At 42.3% G+C, this 25,540-nt stretch overlaps 1 protein-coding gene across 1 annotated transcript in view; it reads right to left on the minus strand.

Annotated features, from left to right (window-relative positions):
* The window catches only part of SCAI (suppressor of cancer cell invasion), a 128,634-nt gene extending 103,806 nt beyond the window's left edge, over positions 1-24,828 (minus strand). Inside the window, exons 1-2 of the mRNA XM_028107791.2 lie at positions 24,697-24,828; positions 23,932-23,976 (exon numbers count right to left, since the gene is read on the minus strand). Coding sequence (XP_027963592.1) covers positions 23,932-23,976; positions 24,697-24,749 — 98 coding nt within the window. The 5' untranslated portion in view covers positions 24,750-24,828. The remainder of the gene's footprint in view (positions 1-23,931; positions 23,977-24,696) is intronic.
* Between the last annotated feature and the right edge of the window lie 712 nt (positions 24,829-25,540).

The following is a 25,540-nucleotide window of genomic DNA, read 5'->3' on the forward strand; positions in this document are numbered from 1 at the left end:
GGGGCTTGATCCCAGGACCCTGAGATCATGACCTGAGCCAAAGGCAGACGCTTAACGACTGAGCCACCCAGGTGCCCCTCAACACCTAGACCTTGATTTTTTTTTTTTTTGAGTAGCCTCCATGCCCAACATGGGGCTTGAACTCATGACCCTGAGATCATGAGTCACATGTTCTACCCACTGAGCCAGCCAAGTGCCCCCAGATCTTGATTTTTCATACCATTCTCCAATAAAAGGAAACAGGATTCCTTGGAGAAATGTCTGATTCTAGGACTGAGGCAAGAAATATACAAGATGAGCCTGGAGTATCTTGAAGTGCCAAAAAGTAAGGAAGCATTAAAAAAAAAACTTTTGTAACCCACAACGGTAGGAGTATGTCAAAGGGACACAGTAGCAAATTGAAGAGCACCCAATGGCCAAACTGGAACAATTTAGGCACCAAAAAAAAAAAAAAAAAAAAAAGGAGGTAGTGTTGGAATATAACCCAATGTATTAAAAAGGAAAAAATCCAGGGCACCTGGGTGGCTCAGTCAGTTGGATATCTGCCTTCAGCTCAGGTCATGATCTCGGGGTCCTAGGATCCAGCCCATCGGACTCCCTGGCTTCTCCCTCTCCCTCTATCCCATCCCCCTTCCACTCGTGCTTGAGCGTGCACTCTCTCTCTCTAATGAATAAAATCTTAAAAAAAAAAGAAAAGAAATCCATTTTAAATAAATGCCTGAATATAAATAAATAGACAAATAAATAAATGGAGAACAGACCAGTCCCCTATAAAGAAGAATTTAAAATAATTTACATACTTTGTCTTCAAAGAAGTGACACAAAACACCCATTCTTTAAGTATGGACTGCACATAATGATTTCCTATCAAAGAGTACAGTATGAAAAGGGGGATAAAGGAACAACACAACAAAGGAACTTTACAGTGAATTCTCACAAAAGTAGTTGATGGGAGTGTAAACTGGTACAACTACTTCAGAAAACAATGTCAATATTTAGTTGAAAATACCCATTTTATATGACCCAGAAAGTCTTTAGACATATACCCTAAAAAACTCTTGCACATGTACAGGAGATGCTTTAAAAAAATGTTTGTGCTTGCACTGTTTGTAACTTAGAAACAATTCAATTATTCATAGGAGAATGGATAAATTGTGACACAGTCGGGTGCCTGGGTGGCTCAGTCAGTTGGGTGTCTGCCTTCGGCTCAGGTCATGATCCCAGGGTCCTGGGATCGAGTACCGCATCGGGCTCCCCGCTGAGCAGGGAGTCTGCTTCTCCCTCTACTCTTCCCCATTGCTTGCACTCTCTCTCTCTCTCACACACACTCTCAAATAAATGGATAAAATCTTTGAAAAAAAACTTGACTGTGACACAGTCAAGTAACTGAATACTATGCAACAGTGAAAACGAATGGCACACATCTATGTGCATCAACATGAATAGATCTCAAACTCTTAATGTTGAATGAATAAAGCAAACCAAAGAACAAATTCAGTATGATTTCATGTATATAAAGATTTTTTTATAAAGTTTTTTTTAAATTTTATTTACTTTTGAGAGAGAGAGAGAATGACAGAGAGCATGAGAGAGGGGAGGGTCAGAGGGAGAAGCAGACTCCCCGCTGAGCAGGGAGCCCGATGTGGGACTCGATCCCAGGACTCCAGGATCATGACCTGAGCCGAAAGCAGTCGCTTAACCAACTGAGCCACCCAGGCGCCCCTCATGTATATAAAGATTAACAAATCTAAAACTAAACAATATATGTACAGCTACATCCATATGTTGTAAAACCATGGAAGAAAATGCAAGGAAATGAAAATGATTTCAAATAGTGCTTTCCTCTAACAGGTGAGGGGAGGAGGTGAATGCCATAGAAGAAAGCCACATAAGGAACATCCAAGATATTGATAATATACTAATTTTAAAGTTGGTCAGTGGGAACAAAGATATTAATTTTATTCTTCTTATTTTTATTTATTTTTTGAAAGATTTTATTTATTTATTTGACAGACAGAGAGAGAGACACAGCGAGAGAGGGAACACAAGCAGGGGGGGTGGGAGAGGGAGAAGCAGGCTTCCCGCAGAGCAGGGAGCCCGATGTGGGGCTCGATCCCAGGACCCTGGGATCATGACCTGAGCCGAAGGCAGACGCTTAACAACTGAGCCACCCAGGCGCCCCTCAACAAAGTATTTCTTAAACACCTATTGCATTCCAGATATTTTCTGTGCTTTATAAACAAACATACATTCTTGTCCTCACAGACCTTACATTCTAGTAAAGGAAGACCTCTAGAAAGCAAAACCTAGATTGAATGAATGGGGGGAAAAAAAACAAAACTTTTTTTAAGGGGGGGAGGGGCAGACAGAGAGGGAGAGAAGAGAATCTTAAGTAGGCTCCACAGCCAGCTCAGAGCCCAATGCGGGGGCTTGTTCTCACAACCCTGAGATCACAACCTCAGCCGAAATAGAGTTGAACACTTAATCGACCGAGCCACCCAGGTGCCCCTAAAATCCAACTTTTTTTAATTAAAAAAATTAAAAGTAGAGCAGAGAAAGTGATGTTGGGAGTACAGGGCAGACTGCCATATGAAATACTGAATTTAACTTGAGATGTTTAAAATTTTTTTATTACAGAAACTCTTAGATGTTTACCAGTTTTTAAGAAACTAGGAAAAGTCAGGGAACCTGAGTGGTTCAGTCGGTTAAGCATCTGTCTGCCTTTGGCTCAGGTCATGATCTTGGGGTCCTGGGACAGAACCTAGCAGGGAGCCTGCTTTTCCCTCTCCCTCTGCTGCTCCCCCTGCTCGTGCTCTCTATCTTGCTCTCTCTCTCAAATAAATGAGTGAAAAGATCTTAAAAAAAAAAAGAAAGAAAGAAAGAAAGAAAGGGGCGCATGGGTGACTCAGAAGGTTAAGCATCTGCCTTTGGCTCAGGTCATGATCCCAGGGTCCTGGGATCGAGATCCACGTCTGGCTTCTGGCTCAGTAGGGGGCCTGCTTCTCCCTCTCCCTCTACCTCTCTCCCTGCTCATGCTCTCTCTCTCCCTATCTCTGTGTCTCAAATGAATAAATAAAATCTTTAAGAAAAAAAAAAGAGAGAAACTGAGAAAAATCTAAAAGATGAAAACATCAACAATATGTTAAGGGAAAACCATTTTCTGCTTTTGGTATTCTTTTTTTTTAAAGATTTTTTAAAAAATTTTATTTATTTGAAAGAGGTATATGAGTGGAGGGGGGTGGACAGGCAGAAGGAGAGGGAGAAGGAGGCTCCCCACTGAGCAGGGAGCCTGATGTGGGGCTCGATTCCAGGACCCCGGGATCATGACCTGAGCTGAAGGCAGATATTTAACCAAATGAGCCACCCAGGTGCCCCTGCTTTTAGTATTCTTGAGAATGTCAAGTAAACTATCCATTAAAAGTTCTCAGAATATTAAAAAAAAAGTACTAAGCATATCTAGATACTTGTAGAGTATCTGTTAAACAACTGCCTGCACATGAAATCTGTCTTAATGACCCAATTTTCAGAGCTAGCATTTTTCATAAAATAAATTTTTATTTTATTTTTTTAAGATTTCTATTTATTTGAGAGACAGTGAGAGCGAAAGAGACCACAGAGGGAGAAGGAGAAACAGACTCCCCACTGAGCAAGTAGACTGACGCGGGGCTCGATCCCAGGACCCTGAGATCATGACCTGAGCCAAAGGCAGATGCTTAACTGAGCCACCCAGGTGCCCCAATAAACAAAATTTTAAAGAATTTCTGAAAATGAATGGCTCAGCTCTCATTTACCTTTCCATCTGTTACCTTTATTTCTTTATGTAGTGTCAATTTTCAAATAGCACACAAAAAAATACAATATGCTGCAAAGGATAAAACAATGTAAAATATGAGAGAAGAAAGAAAAATCTGAGAGCTTCAGGAATACCATGCTGATTGAATCAAAGACTACATTCCTGCACCTGAAGATTTCTCCACTCGGTAACATTTCAAATTACTTGTCCATCATCTAGTCTTGAGCACAAGGTCATCTGTTATCCAGGAAAACTAAGAAACATCACTTACATTTCTACCTTTAAATCTTATATCTAAGAGACCTGTAATAGCATAAGCTGTCTGGAAACAGACTTCTTTTCATTCTTAATGGTCTTTATTTTCTTTATTTTCTTATTTACTTTTACTTTAAAAGTAAAATTGCACTAGGTTATCCCAAACAATTAATTTTACCTAATTACCTTAGCCATTGGAGAGGAATATCTGATAAACTACATTACGTCAATTACAGAAAATGGTAAAATTAAAAATGGTTTTAGTAGCTTGAGGAAATCTGAAGCACTTGAAACTAGAAGACATGCATTTCAAGAACCGTTTTCATTTTACTTATGGGACTTTAATAAACCCTCATAGGAAATTATCTCCACTAAAGTTTTAAAAAAAAATGCCAGTGTCACTATTTCACTCTGTAACCGCAAAAATACCATAGAGACAGAAAAAACTGTGTTTTGTCCTGCCTGAGCCACTTCCTAGCTGTGTTACTCTAGGTAAATCACTTTACTTTCCTGAGCCTCAGCTTCCCTATTTGTAAATGGGAACAATACCATCTGTCTTCTAATGAAGTAACAAACATAAACCTGATCTGCTAATAAGCACCAATGAGCAACCTGGGAATTATCTTCCCTTGGTCCCCTCTTCCCATGTAGTTCATTGACTCTACTCTGTAATCAACCTGAACAGTAAACAATTAAGAATTGATAAAAACAAATAGTTGAACCAAATACTTAAGATCTATACATTTTACTGAATGTAAAGTATTCATTAATAAATTTAAAAGGGCTTGTTAAAAAATGAACTAGTGACAACAGGTAATATATATGAGAAATCACTGGCTAATATATCAGTGAATGCCAATCATTATCAAGAAGTCCAAAAACCAGCAACAGCCCACCCTGATTCTGAAATTTCTTCATCACCTTCTCCCTAATCTTTTTTCCCAAAGGAGTCCCTCTGGTCTTCACCTCTTAAGGGCAATTTTAAGCCTTATAAAAATCTAAAACACATTTATTAATTCTTTAGGCGCTTTAGACTTCCCGACATCCCTCTGTCCCTAACACTTCAGGAATATTTACTCCATCATTTCAGACTGCAACCTTTCTGCTGGTTATCCTTCCCCTCCCTTGTCTAAAAATAATAATGCCATTAATAGTAGTAGTGATCAGCAGTATTAATGAAGAGCCAACATTTTGTGACAGGCACTATCTAAACACTTTGTATCTATAGAGCACTGAAGACTCACAACAACCCTATGAAGTAGAAACCATTTTATACAAGAAACTGAGTTACAAAGAGAATGTTGTTTTCCAGGGTCACACACCTCACCTGAATCATTCCAAAGTCACAGCTCTATTATTAACATGCATACAACCTTCTATATCAGCAGGACATCAGAATGGAGTTATCTGGGCAGGGACATTACTTCCAATTTTGCTATTTTGTACTACTCTTTAAATTAAAAAGACCCATAATTTAATAAATACATAAGATGAAAGCCTAGGAGATAAAAATCTATAAGGGAAGGACACAGAATCTGTTTTTCTTCTTTTATGATACTAACAGCGGTTCTGAAGGTGGAAATATGTCTTGTTTCTAAGTTGAAGCACGTTAATAGATAGCAAGGTCTCTTCTCCAAACTCTGGCAAAATGGAATACCAAGTCAGTCATCCGCTGTTGCGTAACTTAGCGGCTTAAAACAACAGTCTTTAATTGTGCTTGTGAATCAATCTGCAATTGGGTAGGGCTTGGCAGGGACAGCTCTTTTTTTTTAAAGATTATTTATTTATTTATTTATTTAACACAGAGAGAGAGAGAGAGAGAGAGAGAGAGAGAGAGAGAGAGCGCACAAGTAGGCAGAGCGGCAGGCAGAGGGAGAGGGAGAAGCAGGCTCTCCGCCGAGCAGGGAGCCTGATGCGGGGCTCGATCCCAGGACCCCGGGATCATGACCTGAGCCGAGGGACAGCTCTTCTCTGCTCTACATGGGCACCCACTGGGGCTGTATGATGAGAACCTGGAGGATGAGGATCCACTTTGAGGACGGTTCACTCACATGGCTGGCAAGCCGAGGCTACGTGTCAGCTGGGAGTTCTGCTGCGGCTGAGGGCCAGGAGCTTCAGTTTCCCTCACACAGACTCTCACTTGAGCCCTCACAGCACAGCCTGGGAACCTGGTTCCAAAAGTGAGTATCCCAAGAGAGGAAGGTAGAAGCACGTGGCATTTCTGTGACCTAGCCCCATGAGTCACACGGTCGTGCCTGAGCCATGGTCTATTGGTGGAGATGGTTGCAAAGGCCTGCTCTGGTTAAGAGACAGGGACACAAACCACAACAGCAGATGGGAGGAGTGCCAAGGTCACAATGTGAGGAGAACATGTGGAATGAACCCGGCAAAAAGCAACAGGTAAAGAGACTGAAAACAGGGGCTACGTCTCCCTCTCCCTCTGCCTGCCACTCCCACGGCTTGTACTCTCTTTCTCTCTGGGTCAAATAAATAAATAAAATCTTTAAAAAAAAGAGAGAGAGAGAGACTGAAAACAATAACCTGGAGCTTCTCCACCTCTGTGATGAAATGAATTCAATGGCCTACAAGTAATTATCTTCAGGGCCAAACGATGGAGAAAAAGAGAAGAAAAGATAAGGTTAGGTACTTCCCAGATTAAGAGAGTGACAAAATAAAGGAAAGTGAGTAACCTCTCCCTAAAAATTAAAGATTTTTGAGTTGGAAGAAACTTCTGACATCACTTAGTTTATTGCCATTATTCCAGCAACAACTAGAAAATGGAGCTCTACTCATTTACTCTTCAACGAAGGTTAGGGAAACCTCTTATTTTTAATAAAATTCTAAATTCTAAAGTGCCTAAGATTTTATTCATTCATTTCATTCTCTATTGTTACTGGCAGTAAAAACCCTTGAAATTGAAAAAGCATCAAATACTTCTAGAGTTAACAAGGTAAGGGAAAGCTGAGGCACCTGCATTCTCTTTCAAAGATGATAGGTTTATGGGCAGAGAGAAAACAGATTACCAAATGACTCTTGGAAAAAAGATGAATCAAACCCCTAGGGCATGTAGGGAAAAAAAAAAAAAGGAGTGACTAGAAACCAGCCAAAGCCCTGGGGATTTCACCAGCATGCCCTGGGATGCTCTTCACACACCTCCTAACACAGACTCCGTCCCTAAGCCACAGTTCCTCTCCCACACAGCAGAGCTAGAAAGAGCTCCAAAGACATGTAATCCAGTGGTTTCCAACGTTTTCAGGTATAAGAACCTCTTTTTAAAAACTAAAAAATTCTACGGCCATATATATAACAATTGTAGTTTTGTTATGTTGTTTTTTTTTTTAAGATTTTACTTATGTATTTGAGAGAGAGAAAGAGCATCAGTGGTGGGGAGGGACAGAAGAAGAGGGAAAAGCAGACTCCCCACTGAGCAGGAAGCCCTACTCGGGGCTTGATCCCAGGACCCTGGGATCATGACCTGAGCTGAAAGGCAGACGCTTAACCGACTGAGCCACCCAGGGGCCCCTGTTAACTGGTTATTAAGAAAAATCAATAATGAGAGAAGTACCTTGAACTCACTAACATCTCTACTAAATGCCATTGGTATTTTGTCACAAGGGCATATAAAATACGGAATAGCCGGTACATGAGACATTTGATTCGGATAAAATTCTTAGGAAACAGTGAAATACATGTCAGCTATTAATGAACATGTAAGTAAACCATATTTGAAAAGACAGAGGCTGAGGAATTTTAAAGGACCTCCTTTTCTGGTATGTTACAGTAGGATTTGTCCTACTGTGCTTACTGCTGCACTCAATAACGAATCTTTCCCAATACAGATTCTATAATTCTCTTATAAATTATTAAAAGAATTCCCCTTCTTTTAAACTTGTATCTCAATAACTTAAAACTGGTTTGAGACAATATAGATACATATTCCTCTTTTTCAAAAAAGGTAAGAAATCTCTTACTTGTTGATGACAATTTCATTATCACCAGCTAGGAGTCACCACAATAGATAAATGACTTGCTTATCTATTGTTAGAAAGACAGGCTAATGGCAACTGTTCCAAATCTAAAGTTTTTGGGGGAGAGGGGGCAATTGTTCTCTAAAAATATGTAGATAATGCTACAGTTTGGAATTATCACAATAATTTAAAAATTCTGGGGCACCTGCCTGGCTCAGTCAGAAGAGCACGTAACTCCTGATCTCATGGTCATGAGTTCAAGCCCCATGTTGGGTGTAGAGATTACTTATAAATACATAAATAATAAATAAATAAATAAAACTTTAACAGTTCTGACTGCCACTTTGCAGGCTTTTGGAAAACCATGTGTGAGCACCTTCATCATGGGCTCCTCCAACCAGGAAGAACGCCCGGGATCCTGCCAAACAGGCACATATGCTTCTGAGGCCCATGGGAGTATACGGAGAGAGCTTGGGAGAAGGAAACCCAACTGCAAAACAAGAATATAAAGAATGATGCCTAGCTTTAGTGTGCAATGTTTCCAAAACAGCTGCCAAGTTTATGAAAACACAAGCATTTCTCCTTTAGTTTAGCTCGTGGTGAAGATGGACATTTCACGGCAGACTGCATCCATGAAGAGAACCCACAGCTAATTATGCAGAAGCTACGACAAATTTAGGAGCACTCTAGCAAACTAGGGATGAAACAAAGTAAGGCCACAAAAAAGATGAGGCTTATGTATCAGTCAGAGTTCTGAGAAAGAGAACCAACAGGATGTGTGTGTGTGTGTGTGCGCGCGCGCGCGCGTGTGTGTGTCTAGATAGATAGATAGATAGATAAACAACTGGATTACACAATTACGGAGGCCAAAAAGTCCTAAGATCTGCAGTTAACAAACTGGAGACCTCAGGAGAGCTGATGGTATGATTCTAGGTGGAGTCTGAAAGCCTGAGAACCAGGAAAGCTTATGGTTTAAGCTCCAGGCTGAGAGCCAGCAGGCTGGAGACCCAAGCAGAGCAAGGTTTCAGCTCAAATTGAAAGCAAGAGAAGACTGATGTCCCAACTCAAGCAGTCTAGCAGGGGGAGTTACCTCTTATTCAGACTTTTTGCTCTTTTCAGGTCTTCAACTGATTGGATGAGGCCCACCCACATTGGGAAGGTCAATCTACTTTACTTGGTCTACCAATGCAAATGTTACTGTCATCCAGAAACATCCTGACACACACCCAGAATAATGTTTGACCAAATGTCTAGGCACCAGTCAAGTAGATACATAAAATTAACCATCACCCACTCTTCCCAGACAGCCAAGAAGGGGTTGAGAAAAAGTTCAAACCTAGTGACAGATACAAGGCAGAGGAAAACTGAATTTCATCGGGCAACGACCTTTTGGCTCTTGCCTTAATAGGAGTGAACATGAGCATGGACTACCGCCCAATCTGTGGGACAAAAGATCAGGGACAGAGCAAAGACTCTGAAGGGGAAAGCAAATGGTTAGAGATTCAGCTATTACGAAAGGCACACATCACTGCCTGAAAGTCAGTTGTCCTGCAATGCCTTTAATCAAAAGAGAGCTGCTTCCAAAACACACACACACACACACACACACTCTCTCTCTCTCTCTCTCTCTCTCTCCCAATGCCCATCAGAGACCTACCCAGAAGGAGAGAAAGCTTAGCCAGAGACTGATCCCTTGAGTACAAAAGAGCCAGTGTCGAACGAAAGGAGACCCCCCACACCCCCCAAATCACAGGCTTACATACCTCAGCCCTTGTGAAGCCAGGATAGTGAGTCAGGCTGTTGGCCAGAACTGTAGTCATCTCAAGCTCAACCAATGCAGGACCCCCTTCCAAGCTCACTCACGTGCTTGCTGGCAGGCTTTTTTCCTTACCAAGTGGCCCTCGCCATTGGCTGCCTGTCTTCACAACATGGCAAGTGGCTCTTGTCTGTCCAGGGCGGCCTCACATCATGGCAGCTTGTCTCCCATAGAGCAAGTGATTTGAGAGAGAAAGGGAAAGAGTACACCCCAGACGAGCCAAAGTCTCTGACGACCTGATCTGGGATATGAGGTCTCATCACTTCTGCCATTTTCTAGCCACTAGAAGGGAGACAAAAGTCCAGACCACACTCGAGGGGAGGAGAATTAAGCTCCATCTTTTAAAGAAAGGAGAACCAAAGAATTTGTGGACAGATCTTTAAAACCACCACAGGGACTAAAAGAATTATTGAAGGAAAAAAAAGTAGCTGGATAGTTATTAAGACATCAATGAATGTTTTATTCTCACTGTATTCCCCAGTCTCCAAGACAGTCCTAGCCTCAAGGGAGGTTTGTGCTTGTTTTCTGAAAATGTGCACTCCTTGAGGAGATAATGCTGAGAGAAGGGTGGAAGAACAGTACCTTTGAGGGCAGAAAGGCAGAAGTAAGAAGAAAAAAGGAGTGAATTATCTAGTAAAGGGAAGGACTTCTTCAGGACCCACAAAAAGAGGGGGCCTGCAACCCCACTTCTTAGCAGTGCTCTAGATAAATGACAGGTCCTGGGAGGGAAATGGGTGTATGCTATACCTAGGAAAGCTGAAACTTCTACACTGGAATCCCCATACCGAGCAAAAATTCATGTGCCTGAAGTTGGCCATAACTGTCAGAACAACCAAACATCAATGAACCATACTCTCCCAGACAACATTCTTACCAGTCACAGCCATTATGAACTGAAAACTTACCTTTCACCCTTTGCCTGACTCCTCATAAGGTTCCCAGATTCTTATACAACCCTAAGGAGGGGAGGATGCCCATTCTTAATCACTGAGACTGAATTTTTCATCAGTGTGGTGGGTTGGGGGTGGGAGGGGCACATGTCCCAAGGTTGGATTTAATTTCACGTAAAGGAATTAAAATATTGTAACATTTCTTGGTTACCTGATTTTGTGAAATAAAATTCGTACCTACTGGGACACCTGGGTGGCTCAGTTGGTTGAATGTCTGATTCTTGGTTTGGACTCAGGTTATGATCTCAAGGTTCTGGGATCGAGCCCCACATCAGGCTCCGCGTTCAGTACAAAGTCGGCTTGTCCCTCTTTCTCCTCTGCCCCTCCCCTGGCTTGTGTGCCACCCCCTGCAATAAACAAATAAAATCTTAAAAAAATTCATAGCCCTACTATATAGTCAATTTACTAATTTATGGGTATCTTTTACAACTCATTAAACTTGGCAGTTTTTTTTTTTAGATTTTATTTATTGGGGCGCCCGGGTGGCTCAGTCGTCAAGCGTCTGCCTTCGGCTTAGGTCATGATCCCAGGTCCTGGGATCGAGCCCCGCATCGGGCTCCCCACTCCGCGGGAAGCCTGCTTCTCCCTTTCCCACTCCCCCTGCTTGTGTTCCCTCTCTCTTTGGCAAATAAATTAAAAAAAAAGATTTTTTTTATTTATTTATTTGCCAGAGGGAGAGAGAGAGAGAGCACAAGCAGGGGGAGCGGCAGGCAGAGGGAGAAGCAGGCTCCCCGCTGAGCAGGGAGCCCAATGAGGGACTCATCCCAGGATTCTAGGATCATGACCTGAGCCAAAGGCAGACGCTTAACTGACTGAGCCACCCAGGCGTCCCAGATTGTGGGACACTCTTAATAACAAACATACTTCTTTCAACAAATAAAGAGCATGGGGAAAAATAGAGTGGGAAAACTACAGACTTAAAAGAACTTGAGATCCAATCAACAAATTGCAACAAATTACCTGGATCCTGATTTGAACAAACATTCTATTTTTATTTATTCTTTTAAAAGATCTATTTACTTTAGAGGGGAGGAGGGGCAAAAAGAGAATGGAGAGAATCTCAAGCAGACTCCCCACTGAGCACAGAACCCAAGGTGGGGCTCAATCTCATGACCCTGAGATCACGACCCGAACCGAAATCAAGACTTGGATGCTTAACCAACTGAGCCACCCACACACCCCAAACAAACAGACATTTTAAAAAACGATCAGCCAAATGTGGAAATCTAAACACTGACAAGATATTTGATGATACTAGGGGAATACTGTTCATTTTTAAGTTATCGTTAATGGTATTGCGGTAATGTGTTTTAAGAGTCCTTATCTTTCAACAACACATACTACAATATTTAGACGAATACCATGTACGGCATATGTTTCAGGTAGAGTAGGAGGGTATATAAATGAAACAGGATTCAACTGAAAGTTATTGAAGCTGGATGAACAATTTAAGCCTTCTAATTTTGTCTGTATTTGAAATTTTCCACATTAAAAATATACATACAGACATATATGCATACATACATACATAAAAGGCAAAGTGGAGCCTTAGAGGCTAGCCTGCTTAACTTTCTTCTACCTACTCCCACCCTCCAGGGAGCCCTTGAATTAGTCCCAATGAATCTTTGGGCTCATTTCTTTTCTTTTCTTTTCCTTTATTTATTTGACAGAGCGAGACACAGCGAGAGAGGGAACACAAGCAGGGGGAGTGGCAGAGGGAGAGGGAGAAGCCGGGTTCCCGCGGAGCAGGGAGCCCGATGCAGGGCTCGATCCCAGGACCCCGGGATCACGACCTGAGCCGAAGGCAGACGCTTACCGACTGAGCCACGCAGGCGCCCCTGGGCTCATTTCTTAACACCCTTAAAAATCACTGCTTGAGTCAGTCTAGGTTTTATTCTTGAGTAAAATATTACCATGGAAATGCTTACCACTTTGACCACACTATCTTGGGCCCTGTAAAATCTGTTTTTTGCAGAACCAAATCTTGGTATGTCCTAGGTTTTCACTGACACATGCTGTAAGAAACAGCTTTACCAAAACCACTGCATTTCTGCAGGGATGTTACTAAGGCAAATACCATCATACACAAACTCTCTCAGTAGAGGATATTCCTGTGTTTCAGTGTAAACTGGAAAATGTTCACCTGGTTTTCAATATAACTACCTCCAGAATCTGTTCCTCACTACAGAGTATGGAGATCTATCTCCCAGAGATAAGCATTACTTGTTTGACGACTACATACAGAAAGACTGCAATGGACAGATAATACTGCAAAGAAAGAACATCCAAAAAACAGAAAGCAGTCTGGTTTATTTCCACATCATGCTATTAAAACGCTCTACTCTTCTTCACATTTCACTCAAGATGGTCTCTGTTAGTTATTTCATTCATTTGCATAACTTGGGTAACTATTTACTGATGACTTCCAAGTCTGTATCTGAAGCCCTATGCCATTTTCAGCTCCAGACCCATATTTCCACCTGCCTGGTGAGAGATGGCAAACTCTGAAGCACTTTACACTCCATAGAGTCAAAATAAACTCATAATCGTACGCCTCCAAATTTGCCCCTGTCTCTGCTGTCTCCATTAAAAGTGTTGCCATCCAAACTATTATTCAAGCTAAAGATACAGTGAAGAGGGGCGCCTGGGTGGCTCAGTCGTTAAGCGTCTGCCTTCGGCTCAGGTCGTGATCCCAGGGTCCTGGGATCGAGCCCCACATCGGGCTTCCTGCTCTGCGGGAGGCCTGCTTCTCCCTCTCCCACTCCCACTGCTTGTGTGCCCTCTCTCGCTGTGTCTCTCTCTGTCAAATAAATAAATAAAATCTTTAAAAAAAAAAAAGATACTGTGAAGAAAAGCAAAAGGCAAGCCATAGACTGGGGGAAAATATCTGCAAAACATTTGTTTCCAGAATAAAGAACCCTTATAACTGTACATAAACAACTGATAAAAAATGGACAAAAGATTTGAAAAGAAAACTCACAAAAGAAGTTTTATGAATGGCCAATAAATACATTAAAAGATGTTCAACATGATAAATCACTAGGGAAAGGCAAATTATTATTTTTTTATTCTTTTAATTTTTTATTGTTATGCTAATCACCATACATTACATCATTAGTTTTTGATGGTGTTCCATGAGTCATTGTTTGTGCATAACACCCAGTGCTCCACACAGAACATGCCCTCTTTAATACCCATCACCAGGCTAACCCATCCCCCACCCCCCTACCCTCTAGAACCCTCAGTTTGTTTTTCAGAGCCCATCGTCTCTCATGGTTTGTCTCCCCCTCTGATTTCCCCTTCATTCTTCCCCTCCTGTTATCTTCTTCTTTTTTTTTCTTAACATATATTGCATTATTTGTTTCCTCTGAAACAAATCTGTACAGATTTGTGATTCAACAGTCTTGCACAATTCACAGCGCTCACCATAGCAGATAGCCTCCCCAATGCCTATCACCCAGCCACCCCATCCCCACTCCAGCAACCCTCAGTTTGTTTCCTGAGATTAAGAATTCCTCATATCAGTGAGGTCATACGATACATGTCTTTCTCTGATTGACTTATTTCACTCAGCATAACACCCTCCAGTTCCATCCACGTCATTGCAAATGGCAAGATCTCATTCCTTTTGATGGCTGCATAATATTCCATTGTATATATACACATCTTCTTTATCCATTCATCTGTCAATGGACATCTTGGTTCTTTCCACAGTTTGGCTATTGTAGACATTGATGCTATAAACATCGGGGTTCACGTACCCCTTCGGATCCCTACATTTGTATCTTTGGGGTAAATACCCAGTAGTGCAATTGCTGAATCGTATGGTAACTCTATTTTCAACTTTTTGAGGAACCTCCATACTGTTTTCCAGAGTGGTTGCACCAGCTTGCATTCCCACCAACAGTGTAGGAGGGTTCCCCTTTCTCCACATCCCCGCCAACATCTGTCGTTTCCTGACTTGTTAATTTTAGCCATTCTGACTGGTGTGAGGTGGTACCTCATGGAGGTTTTGATTTGGATTTCCCTGATGCCAAGCGATGTTGAGCACTTTTTTATGTGTCTGTTGGCCATTTGGATGTCTTCTTTGGAAAAATGTCTGTTCATGTCTTCTGCCCATTTCTTGATTGGATTATTTGTTCTTTGGGTGTTGAGTTTGATAAGTTGGGAAAGGCAAATTAAAAACATAATGATATATACCCCTAGGCAAACAATGGTGATGGTTTCAAGGGTATACACGTGTGTCAAAACTTATTGAATTGTACACTTTAAATATATGTGGCTTATTGTATGCCATTATACCTTGATAAAGCTTTGTAAAAGAAAAAGAATGGCAATACCAAATATTGGCAAGGATATGGAACATGTGGATTCCCAAACATTGCTGGTGGGAATGCAAAATGGTACAGCCACTTTGGAAAACAGTCTGGCAATTTCTTAAAAAGTTAAACATACACTTACCATGAGACCCAGCAAGTCCACTCGTAGGCATCTATCTACTCAAGAGAAATGAAAACATATCTGCCCGAAGACTTAACTCAACTGTTCATTAACAGATGCATTCATACTAGCCAAAAACCAGAAACAAGCCAAATGTCTGTCAACTGGTGAATGCATAAACAAATTACGGTAAAATCATACAATGTAAAAACATACATACATTGCTCCGCAGCGATAAGAAGAAATTAACTACAGTTATGAACAAGAACACGGATGAATCTCAACAGCATTACACCAAGTGGAAGAAGCTAGACACAAAAGACTATCTAATGAATGATTTACTTACATGAGATTCTAGAAAAAACAAAGCTATAGTAATAGGGAAAAAAGATCAGTGGTTCCCAGAATCATGACTACAAGGTAACGTGAGCAAATGTGGGGGTGGGGAGGGTAGCAATGGCAATGTTCAAGATCATAATTACAGTGGGTGGTTACACACTGTATACATTTGTCAAAACTCATCAAATTGCATACTTAAAATTGGTGCACTTTTTTTTTACACTAATAATACCTCGGATCAACATGTTTTTAAAAAGACTAGAAGGAAAGGCAAAATAAAAATATTTAAACTAATGACAGTCACAGGTATCATTTATTAAATATTTAATGCATGTCAGTAACTGTTATCATATACTTTACATTCATTACTTCAATGAATCTTTTTTTTAAATAGACAAAAATCTCTGCATTCACAGTTTACATGCTATGGCGGGGGTGGGGGGATAATCCTCCAAAGAAAGTACTGTCAACACCTGCTTTTTGCAAAAGGGCAAACAGGTTCGGAGATTAAATCTATACTTTGTTCTAGAGCCCAAAGGCAGTATTTGGAAGAGCTGGGATTCGACTCTAGTCCAGGATTTCTCGACTTCAGCATCACTGACAATTTGAGCTGAATAATTCTTTGATGTGGGAGGACACTCTACACATTGTAGGGTGTTTAACACCATTTCTGGCCTCACCTACTAGATGCCCTTAGTTTAACAACCAAAAATGTCTCCTCCAGACATTGCCAAATGCCCCCAGGAGGCAAAACTGCCCCTTTTTGAGAAGCACTCCTTAATCTCTAAAAACTGACACCACAGCCCAAACTATTAAAAACACCTTTCTTTTTTTTTTTAAGATTTTGTTTATTTATTTGAGATAGAAAAAGAGCAAGTGAGAGAGAGAGAGAGAGAGCGAGCATGAGCAGGGGGGAGGGGCAGAGGGAGAGGGAGAAGCAGGCTCCCCACTGAGCAGGGAGCCTGATGTGGGGCTTGATCCCAAGACCCCAGGATCATGACCTGAGCTGAAGGCAGACACTTAACAGACTGAGCCACCCAGGAACCCCTAAAAACATCTTTCTTTCCACACCTGACACTGCCCTGGTTCAGGTCCTAAATTCAGCTCACTTAAAATCTCATCATTAGTCAGTCCATCCAAGGTCTACTCTGTCATTTCAATAGTCACACTATGCCAAAGTAACCTCTTAAAAACCTCCAGGGCCTAGATGAGATGTCTGCAAAAAGCGCCCTCACTACCCGTATGCAGAATTACTATAAACCCTTTGTATACATACAAAGTCATTACACTGTCCCATTGTTTGGGTCTGCCTTCTCCACTACCACATGAGTTTTACCCCAGCAAGGGCTAAATCTTGTGTCTATATCCCTGGTACCCAGGACTAGAGAGCACTTAAATGGTTTTAGAATTCAAATGTAATTCAAACAAATTACATATACCATCAAAATGCTTAGATTTCGGGGCGCCTGGGTGGCTCAGTCGGTTAAGCGTCTGCCTTCAGCTTGGGTCAAGATCCCAGCATTCTGGGATCGAGCCCCGCACTGAGTTCCCTGCTCAGCAGGGAGCCTGCTTCTCCCTCTCCCTCTGCCTGCTCATCTGCCTACCTGTGATCTCTCTCTCTCTCTGTCAAATAAATAAAATATTTAAAAGAAAAATGCTTAGATCTCTTTGCTTTAAACACATCACTAAAAAAAGGCCCCACATCAGACAATAAAGCTTTAAACAACGTGAATCCTATCCAAACAAATGGGTCTTGTTCCTGATAGGATGAGAGGATGTTCTAACTCATAACCCAAACATTATTAAGCAGACATGTTGAGGTCTTCAGAATTTTCCAAAACCACATAGAGATCAAATTTCCTAATCTTAAAACTCCTTTCGGTCTAGTACAGTTTATCAGGGTCCTTAAATAGTGTCACAGTATTTTGGACCACTAAAGCTCCAACCTACACTAACTCCCTCTTGCTACCAATTCATTTATTGGTTCACTATAGTTTTACTGAGCACCCACTCAGTGCTAAGGGTACAAAGATGTACTAAGATAAAAAATAAAAGTTTTAGTGAGAAAAAAACACAGGAAAAATTAATAAGAGTAGTGTATGAAATGCTTATCTCAAATTATCTTAGTTCTTAAACATTATTATAGTTTGGTATGTACTAGGAATGTTCTCAAAAGATACAAGGGGGGGCGGGGAGTGCAGGGCGGGAAAATGTCGGATTCAATAGGTGCTGGGGATTAAGAAGTCCCCTTGTGAGGAGCACCAGGTATTGTATCTAAGTGTTGAATCACTAAATTCTACACCTGGAACTAATATTACACTATATGTTAACTAACTGGAATTTAAATAAAAACTTAAGAAAAAGAATAATTCAGCCACTGACTAATGTCTATCAAAAAGAATGACCTAACACCAACTATCCTAAAAGAAAAATGATACTTTTGGCAACCGTTTTCCCAAGTGTAACAGGATATATAGCATAACAGTCAACAACTCTACACAGCAGGCCAACTCAAAGGGGTGCTTAAGACCAAGTTCAACAATTAATTCATCTTGAAGTGTTAATCAGGAAGTCATTTCATTTGATATTGAGAATTTTTATGGCCACAGTATGCTATTGATAATAAAAGCTATAAAAAATTTCTGGCTAGGATCATTACATCCCTTCTTTTTCTTTCTTTTTTTTTTTTTTAAACATGGTTTGGATCCTTTTTATTTTTTTATTTTTTTAAGATTTTATTTATTTGACAGAGAGAGACACAGCGAGAGAGGGAACACAAGCAGGGGGAGCGGGAGAGGGAGAAGCAGGCTTCCCGCTGAGCAGGGAGCCCAATGCGGGGCTCGATCCCAGGACCCCGGGACCATGACCCAAGCCGAAGCCAGACACTTAACGACTGAGCCACCCAGGCGCCCCCATTACATCCCTTCTTTATAATCCATCTTTAGGGCCTTAACTAGTTATTTTGTTCTCTATTTTTAGATCAATTCCAGAACTGTTTTCTGAGGAAAATCATGGTCTTGTCCACAGGACCTCTTGAGAGATGTATGTTGGCGGTCCGTTCAGTTCTAAATCCTGACTTGTTCAGGGTCTGACCTAATCAGACATGCGAAATACATGCTCTCATGATTCTTGACTAAGAATAGAAGCCTAAACTCATTGCTGCCTGATGCTTACTAAAACTTGGTTATAAGAAATAATATTCAGGAAGCCCACACTGGGGACTCCCAGAGGCAGCAATTCTGGAGGAAGGAAAGGCGCCTCAAGGAGGGACCTACTGTTAAAGGAGCAACCCAAGAATTGAGAGTGAAGGACAATTTAATCTTTCTTACAATATGTTCTCTCATACAGCTCTCAAACTTGTTGGTCGCAGGAGCCCCTTAACAACTCTTAAAAACTATCTTTGTGAGTATACCCATCAATACTTATATTAGATTGTAAAAGAAAAATTTTAAACACAGTAATACAGAAACACACATTCCATTAGCCCTCAGAGTTGAAGTGAAATCACTCCTAATTGTAGCCTCAGAAAATTCCACTGTGAGGGCGTCTGGGTGGCTCAGTTGGTTAAGCAACTGCCTTCGGCTCAGGTCATGATCCTGGAGTCCAGGGATCGAGTCCCACATCGGGCTCCCTGCTCAGCAGGGAGTCTACTTCTCCCTCTGACGCCCTTCCCTCTCATGCTCTCTGGCTCTCATTCTCTCTCTCTCAAATAAATAAGTAAAATCTTTAAAAAAAAAAAAAAAGAAAATTCCACTGTGAATGAGAGTGAATAATAGCAAAAAAGGCAAGTAAAGTCTCAGTATTACTAAGAAAATAGTTTTAGGGGCACCAGGCTGGCTCAGTGAGAAGAGCATGTGACTCAATCTCGGGGTTTTAAGTTCAAGTCCCAAGCTGGGGGGAGAGATTATTTTAAAAATTAAATGAATTTAAAAAAACAAAGACAGTAAAAAAAAATCTGTTAATTAAAAGAAATAATATTCATAGAAAACTATTTAAGGACATATTCATTGAATAATTCAACCAACTATTTTCTAAGTGGCAGGCACTAGTCTAGATGCTGGGAATAAACAGAATCCCTGCAGCTTCTTCATCCTTGTTTATTTCTGAACCAAGCCAAGCCACCAGTGAGATGTATACTAATACACTGATTTGGCTCTTTGGAGAATGTTCACTGGCATTACATGAACCTGGGTTGAGAAGCATTATAAGGAGCAATCTTAAAAAACTCACTACTGGGGCACCTGGGTGGCTCAGTCAGTGATGCAGCTGCCTTCGGCTCAGGTCATGATCCCAGCATCCTGGGATCGAACCCCGCACTGGGCTCCCTGCTCAGCAGGGAGCATGCTTCTCCCTCTCCCTCTGCCTGCCGCTCCCCCTGCTTGTGCTCTATCTCTCTCTCTGTGTCAAATAAATAAAAATTAATTAATTAATTAATAATAATAATAAAATACTCACTACTATGTTTATTATTAGGATTCCCCCCCAAAAACACAGGTCCCCACAATGAAGACCAGTGAGACAAATTTTTCTCAGATCTGGCAATCAAGGGGCACCTGCAGGGCTCAGTGGGTTAAGCGTCTGTTTTCAGCTCAGGTCATGATCTCAGGGTCCTGGGATGGAGCCCAGAGGCCAGTTCTCTGCTCAGTGGGGAGCCTGCTTCCCCCTCTCCCTCTGTCTGCCATTTCCCCTGCTTGTGCTCTCTGTCAAATAAAATCTTTTAAAAAAAAACCTAACAATCAAAAAAAGTTGTACTTCTCTTAAACAACATGCATTTGGGGGCGCCTGGGTGGCTCAGTCGGTTAAGCATCTGCCTTCGGCTCAGGTCACAATCCCAGGGTCCTGGGATCAAGCCCCCCAGGGGGCTCCCTGCTTCTCCCTCGGGTCCTCCCCCTGCTCCTGCTCTCTCCCTCTCTCTAATAAATAAACAAAAATCCTTAAAAAAAAAACCACGTGTTTGATTTTATAAACACCATGAATCTGGAAGTTGGGCTTTATTTTCTTCTTTGCTTTGTTTAAGAAAACTAAGAGCCAAATATGGAACCCATCTTTAGTAACTGTACAGTATTTTCTAGTCTATATACTAACTTTGCCACTGGTTTATTGTCTTCTCTCATTTCTTCTTTGCCTTAATACCTTATTTTTAATCCTTTAGCCTGTATACATTTAGAAAAGAGGTGGGAAATAAAGAGTATTTGATAGCTGCTTTTTTAACATAAAATTGATTGTGTACTTTCTATGTGCCAGGCACTATATATACTAAGCACTTTACAACCCTCTAAGGGTTGGACTTCTTTTTTTAAATTATTCTTTTTAAAAGCTTTTTTTAAAGATTTTATTTATTTGAGAAAGAGAGAGAGAGAGCACAAGCAGGGGGAGTGGCAGAGGGAGAGGGAGAAGCAGGCTCCCACTGAGCAGATAGCCTGACTTGCTTTTAAATTTTTAAGTTACCTCTACACCCAGCATGGGGCTTGAACTCACAACTCTGAGATCAAGGGTTGCCTGCTCTACCACCTGAGCCAGCCAGCCGTATATACATAATATATGTATATTATTTCCATATACAGCTGAGGGAACTGAGGCTCAAGGAGGTTTATTAACTTACGTATGATCTCACAACTTGTATATGACAGAGCTAGAATTCAAATGCAGCCCAAATCATTACACCTCGGCATATGTACAAGTTATCACAGGATCAGATTAGGTGAAGGAGAGGGTGGGAAAGTCCACACGCAGGATGTGACATTTGAGCTAACAGTCTTAAAGGAGGGAGCTTGCCAAGGAACAAGGAGAAAGTATTCCAGAGAGAAAGAGAAATCATGTGCAAAAACCCAAAGCAAAGAGAGAACATAAGTTCTGGGAATGGCAAGCAGAACACAGAGTTACATTCAGCAGTTCATTCATTGTGCAGGATTCACCAGAAAGTTAAGTCATTTAATATTAGACATTTAAGAGGTCCAGTATTGAGAATTTCCATGGCCACAGTATTGAACTGTCACTGGGAAGACAAGCAGAAGTGAAATAAAGGCAGTCTCTTTTTTTTGGGGGGGGGAGCGCAAAAGAGAGAGAGAGAGGAGGGACAGAGGGAGAAGGAGAGAGAATTCCAAGCAAGCTCCACGCTCAGCACAGAGCCAGATGCAAGGGCTCGATCCCATGACCCTGAGATCACAACATGAGCTGAAATCAAGAGTTGGATGCTCAACCAACGGAGCCACTCAAACACCCCAAAGGCAGTCTCTTTTTATCATTAGGCTAAAAAGTCTGAATTATGTTCAATAAGCAATGGGGAACCATAGAAGGACTGAAGCAGGAGAATTACAAGATCAACTTGCACAGCATGATGAATGAATTAGATTTGAGGTAGAGAACGCAGTCAGGAGTCCACAGCAAGAGACTGACAGCGAAGTAATGAGAGTTAACATCTGCCCCCAAAAAACATGTAATGTAAGCCACATAAATAATTTTTAATTTTTGTATAGCCATGTTAGAAAAGTAAAAAAGAAAAAAAATGAAAATAATTTTAGTAATACTTTTATTTAATCCAATATATCTAAAACATGATTTCATCATATAATCAATATAAAAATTAGTAATAAAAAATTTTGCATTCATTTTTTCATACTAATCGGAAATCTGATTGTATTTTTACTTAGAGCACACCTTGTTTTGGACATTAAATTTTCACTGGAAATATTTGATCTGTATATAGATTTCACAAAACTTACAGATGAAAAAGTAGATTCACATACCCAAATTTTTCTAAACATACTTGAATATTTTCCAGGGAGTCAAGTACCAGTTTTTTAATTTAAATTAATTACAATTAATAAAATTTAAATTCAGTTCCTCAGCCATGCCAGCCATATTTCAAGTGCTTTATGGCCATATATGGCTACCATACTGAACAGTGCAGACCCAGAATGACAAAGGACCCTTGGCTGGTAGCACTTCTGTCATCAGCATTTCAAATCTACTTACTGTTGAGGTATTCTGTGTACTAACATTGGTAACTTACCAAGTATTAACTATGACAGTGGTCCTACTGGTCACATCCTCGCTACTGTAGCTTACTTTCTAGACCACTGCCTACATCTGTGCAAAAGAAATCTTCTCATGACCACACAGAATTGCTATATAGTATCTGACATGTGAAATGCACACAAAAATGTTTGTGGGATGGATATATGCTCTTCTTCATCACTCAAGTAGTAATTCACTTGTCTGTGGACTACTTAAGCCCTCTGTTTCTATTTCCCTATGGTTTGATTGTTTATTAGACTCTATGTACTAAGTATGATGATAAAAGGAAGAGCAGTAAGAAAATCTATTTTCGGGTGCCTGGGTGGCTCAGATGGTTAAGCGTCTGCCTTCGACTCAGGTCATGATCCCAGGGTCCTGGGATCGAGTCCCGCATCGGGCTCCTTGCTCAGCGGGAAGTCTGCTTCTCCCTCTCCCTCTGCCTCTCCCCCTGCTTGTTCTCTCTCTGTCTCTCTCGCAAATGAATAAATAAAATCTTAAAAAAAAAAAGAAAAGAAAATCTATTTTCAATTGCATGTTTATTAGAGGCATTACAAAACAATGGGTAAGAGCCTAAGTTCTGGAGTGAGACTGCCTGGATTCAGATGTGGGTTCCATTATTTATTAGATGAGTGATCTTGGCCTCTCTGTACCTCAGTTCCCTCTTCTGCAAAATAGTGATCACAGTACATACTTCCTTGGGGTGCTTCAAGATTATAGAAGATAATACATATAAAGCACTGGCACATGGTACTTGGCACATAGTAGATGTTCAATAAACATTAGCTTTTAATATATTTTATTTATTTTTTAAAGTAAGCTCTATGCCCAACGTGGGGCTTGAACTCACCACCTTGAGATCAAGGGTCGCACACTCTACCAAGAAAAGCCAGCCAGATGCCCCAACATTAGTTTTGTTTTGTTTTTAAGATTTTATTTTTAAGTAATCTCTACACCCAATGTGGGGCTCAAATTCACAACCCTGAGATCAAGAGTCTTATGCTCCACAAACTGAGCCAGCCAGGTGCCCCCCCACGCCCCGAAACACTAGCTTTTTAAACAGAGCTGGTGAAGAAGTTGAAATTACAGCTAAAGTAAAAAACTAGGATTTCTCAATTACCCACGTCTCTTTCCCATATAATCTTACACACACACACACACATACACACATACACACACGTACAGGTAGTACTCTGACCTCCTCAAAAGAAAGATCTTGCATGTAGTTATATTCATTACAAAAGGAGCTAAATAAAAAACTTCATCTACTGACAGTGTATAACTATGCACCATGGCATAGGTGTAGCCAAGCAAATGGAAAAACACGAAACAAAATAGGAAGGCGTTTTGCCTTACCTGCTTTTCCGTTTTCGAGGTGGTTTCTCCACTGTGCCAGTCAGTCTACAACCAAACAAATAAGACGGTAACTAAAAGTAACATATATTGAACACGTCTCCTGGCCCTACGGTGCCAGTCAAAAACTCAGCGTACCACCCTCTAGGACCACAGGCTCGCTAAGCTCATACCTGACCTTACAAACGCCTTATGCTCTGTTTCCCCTATTTACCAAGACCAAGCAATCCTGGGACTCACGGTTCCCCTAATGTCTGCTTTGCCCAAACCCTGCTCTCCCTGCTAGTCCCTCACTCCATCCTCAGCTCCTATTCGTCACAGCCCCGCTCCCCAAAACCACCCACCTCCACCTACTCATTGTCTGCCTCGTCACCCCCGAAAGCTCCTCCGGCCTCCCCTTGCCCGTGCCCACCCCCTCCCGAGGGTGCACAGCCCCTCCGAGCCCCGCCCCTCCCGGCCCCGCGCCCCCCGCATTCCACGGCCCGTCCACGGGGCGCGCGCGCCCTGCCCATCCCGGCCCCGCGCCCCCAGTCTCACCCCTCGGCGTCCCTTCCCTCACACGCCCCTCTCACCCGGCATCGAGGATGCGATCGCCGCCCAACCCACTCCCCCGCCCCTGGATGCCCCCAATCCCCCCTCAGCCAGAACCCCCCGCCCCTCCCGTCTCGGAGCCCCGAATGCTTCACGGCCCCGAGCCGCTGCCCCTGGGCCCGCTCCCGCGCCCCCGCCCCATCCCCAACCCCGACCTCGACCCAGCTCCCGCCCCACCTGGGGACCAGGCGACTCCGCGGCTGCTGGGGCTGCCGGGCTCCTCTGACCATCCGGCTCCTGCTCCGCCGCGGGAGCTGCTCCGGCGGCCGCAGGGCTCGCTCGGGAAGCTGAGGCGGCGGAGGCTGGAGTAGGCGGAGAGGCGGGAGGAGGGCCTCGCGCCTCTGCCTGGCATGCCGCGGGGCCCGCCCTCTCCGCGCCTCTCCCCTACTCCTATTGGCTAGAGCCGTAGTGTGGCCGAAAGCCTGGCAGTCGATTGGACGCTCGGGCCGTCACATCCCGCCACCTAGGTTTGGTTGAGACTGCAGGTGGCGGCGGAGGTGCCTTAGAGACTGCTAGCAGGGCAAGGGAAACCTAAGCGCCACCATGCGCTGGAAAGTAGAAACTGCATCTCAGGCTCCAGACACCTGCCGGCAGGTTCTCCTGGCTCTGCGTCCTGCATTCCACACACCAGCTGGCGCCCCCCAACACTGCACCACGCCAGGACCAACAGCCAAGCACTGCAATTTCCCAAACTCTGGCAGGTGCGGCCGTGAGGTAACTCTCCAGAACGAGCTTCATTTTGAACCATCTCGATGCAGTCCCTAACTCTACATCATGCTGAAATGGTCTCACAGCTCACAGGTACCTTTCATAGAGGATCCAGCAAGAAAACTGCAAGAATCTACCAAAATAAAGCATGTTTCAGCTGCTCAGTCCCCTGCAGAAAAGGTCACAAGCTTGTATGCAGGCTTCCAAGAAAGCAAGAGGTTTAAAAAATTACCATGAAAGGAAAATCATCACTGCAAACAGAATTGCCATACCTAAAAGCAATGTGTTCCATTTTGGAAGGACTAAGTAGAAT

Source organism: Eumetopias jubatus, unplaced genomic scaffold (assembly GCF_037043125.1).
Source record: "Eumetopias jubatus isolate StellerSeaLion01/CBP00866 unplaced genomic scaffold, mEumJub1_p1.0 scaffold_15, whole genome shotgun sequence".
Lineage (NCBI taxonomy): Eukaryota > Metazoa > Chordata > Mammalia > Carnivora > Otariidae > Eumetopias > Eumetopias jubatus.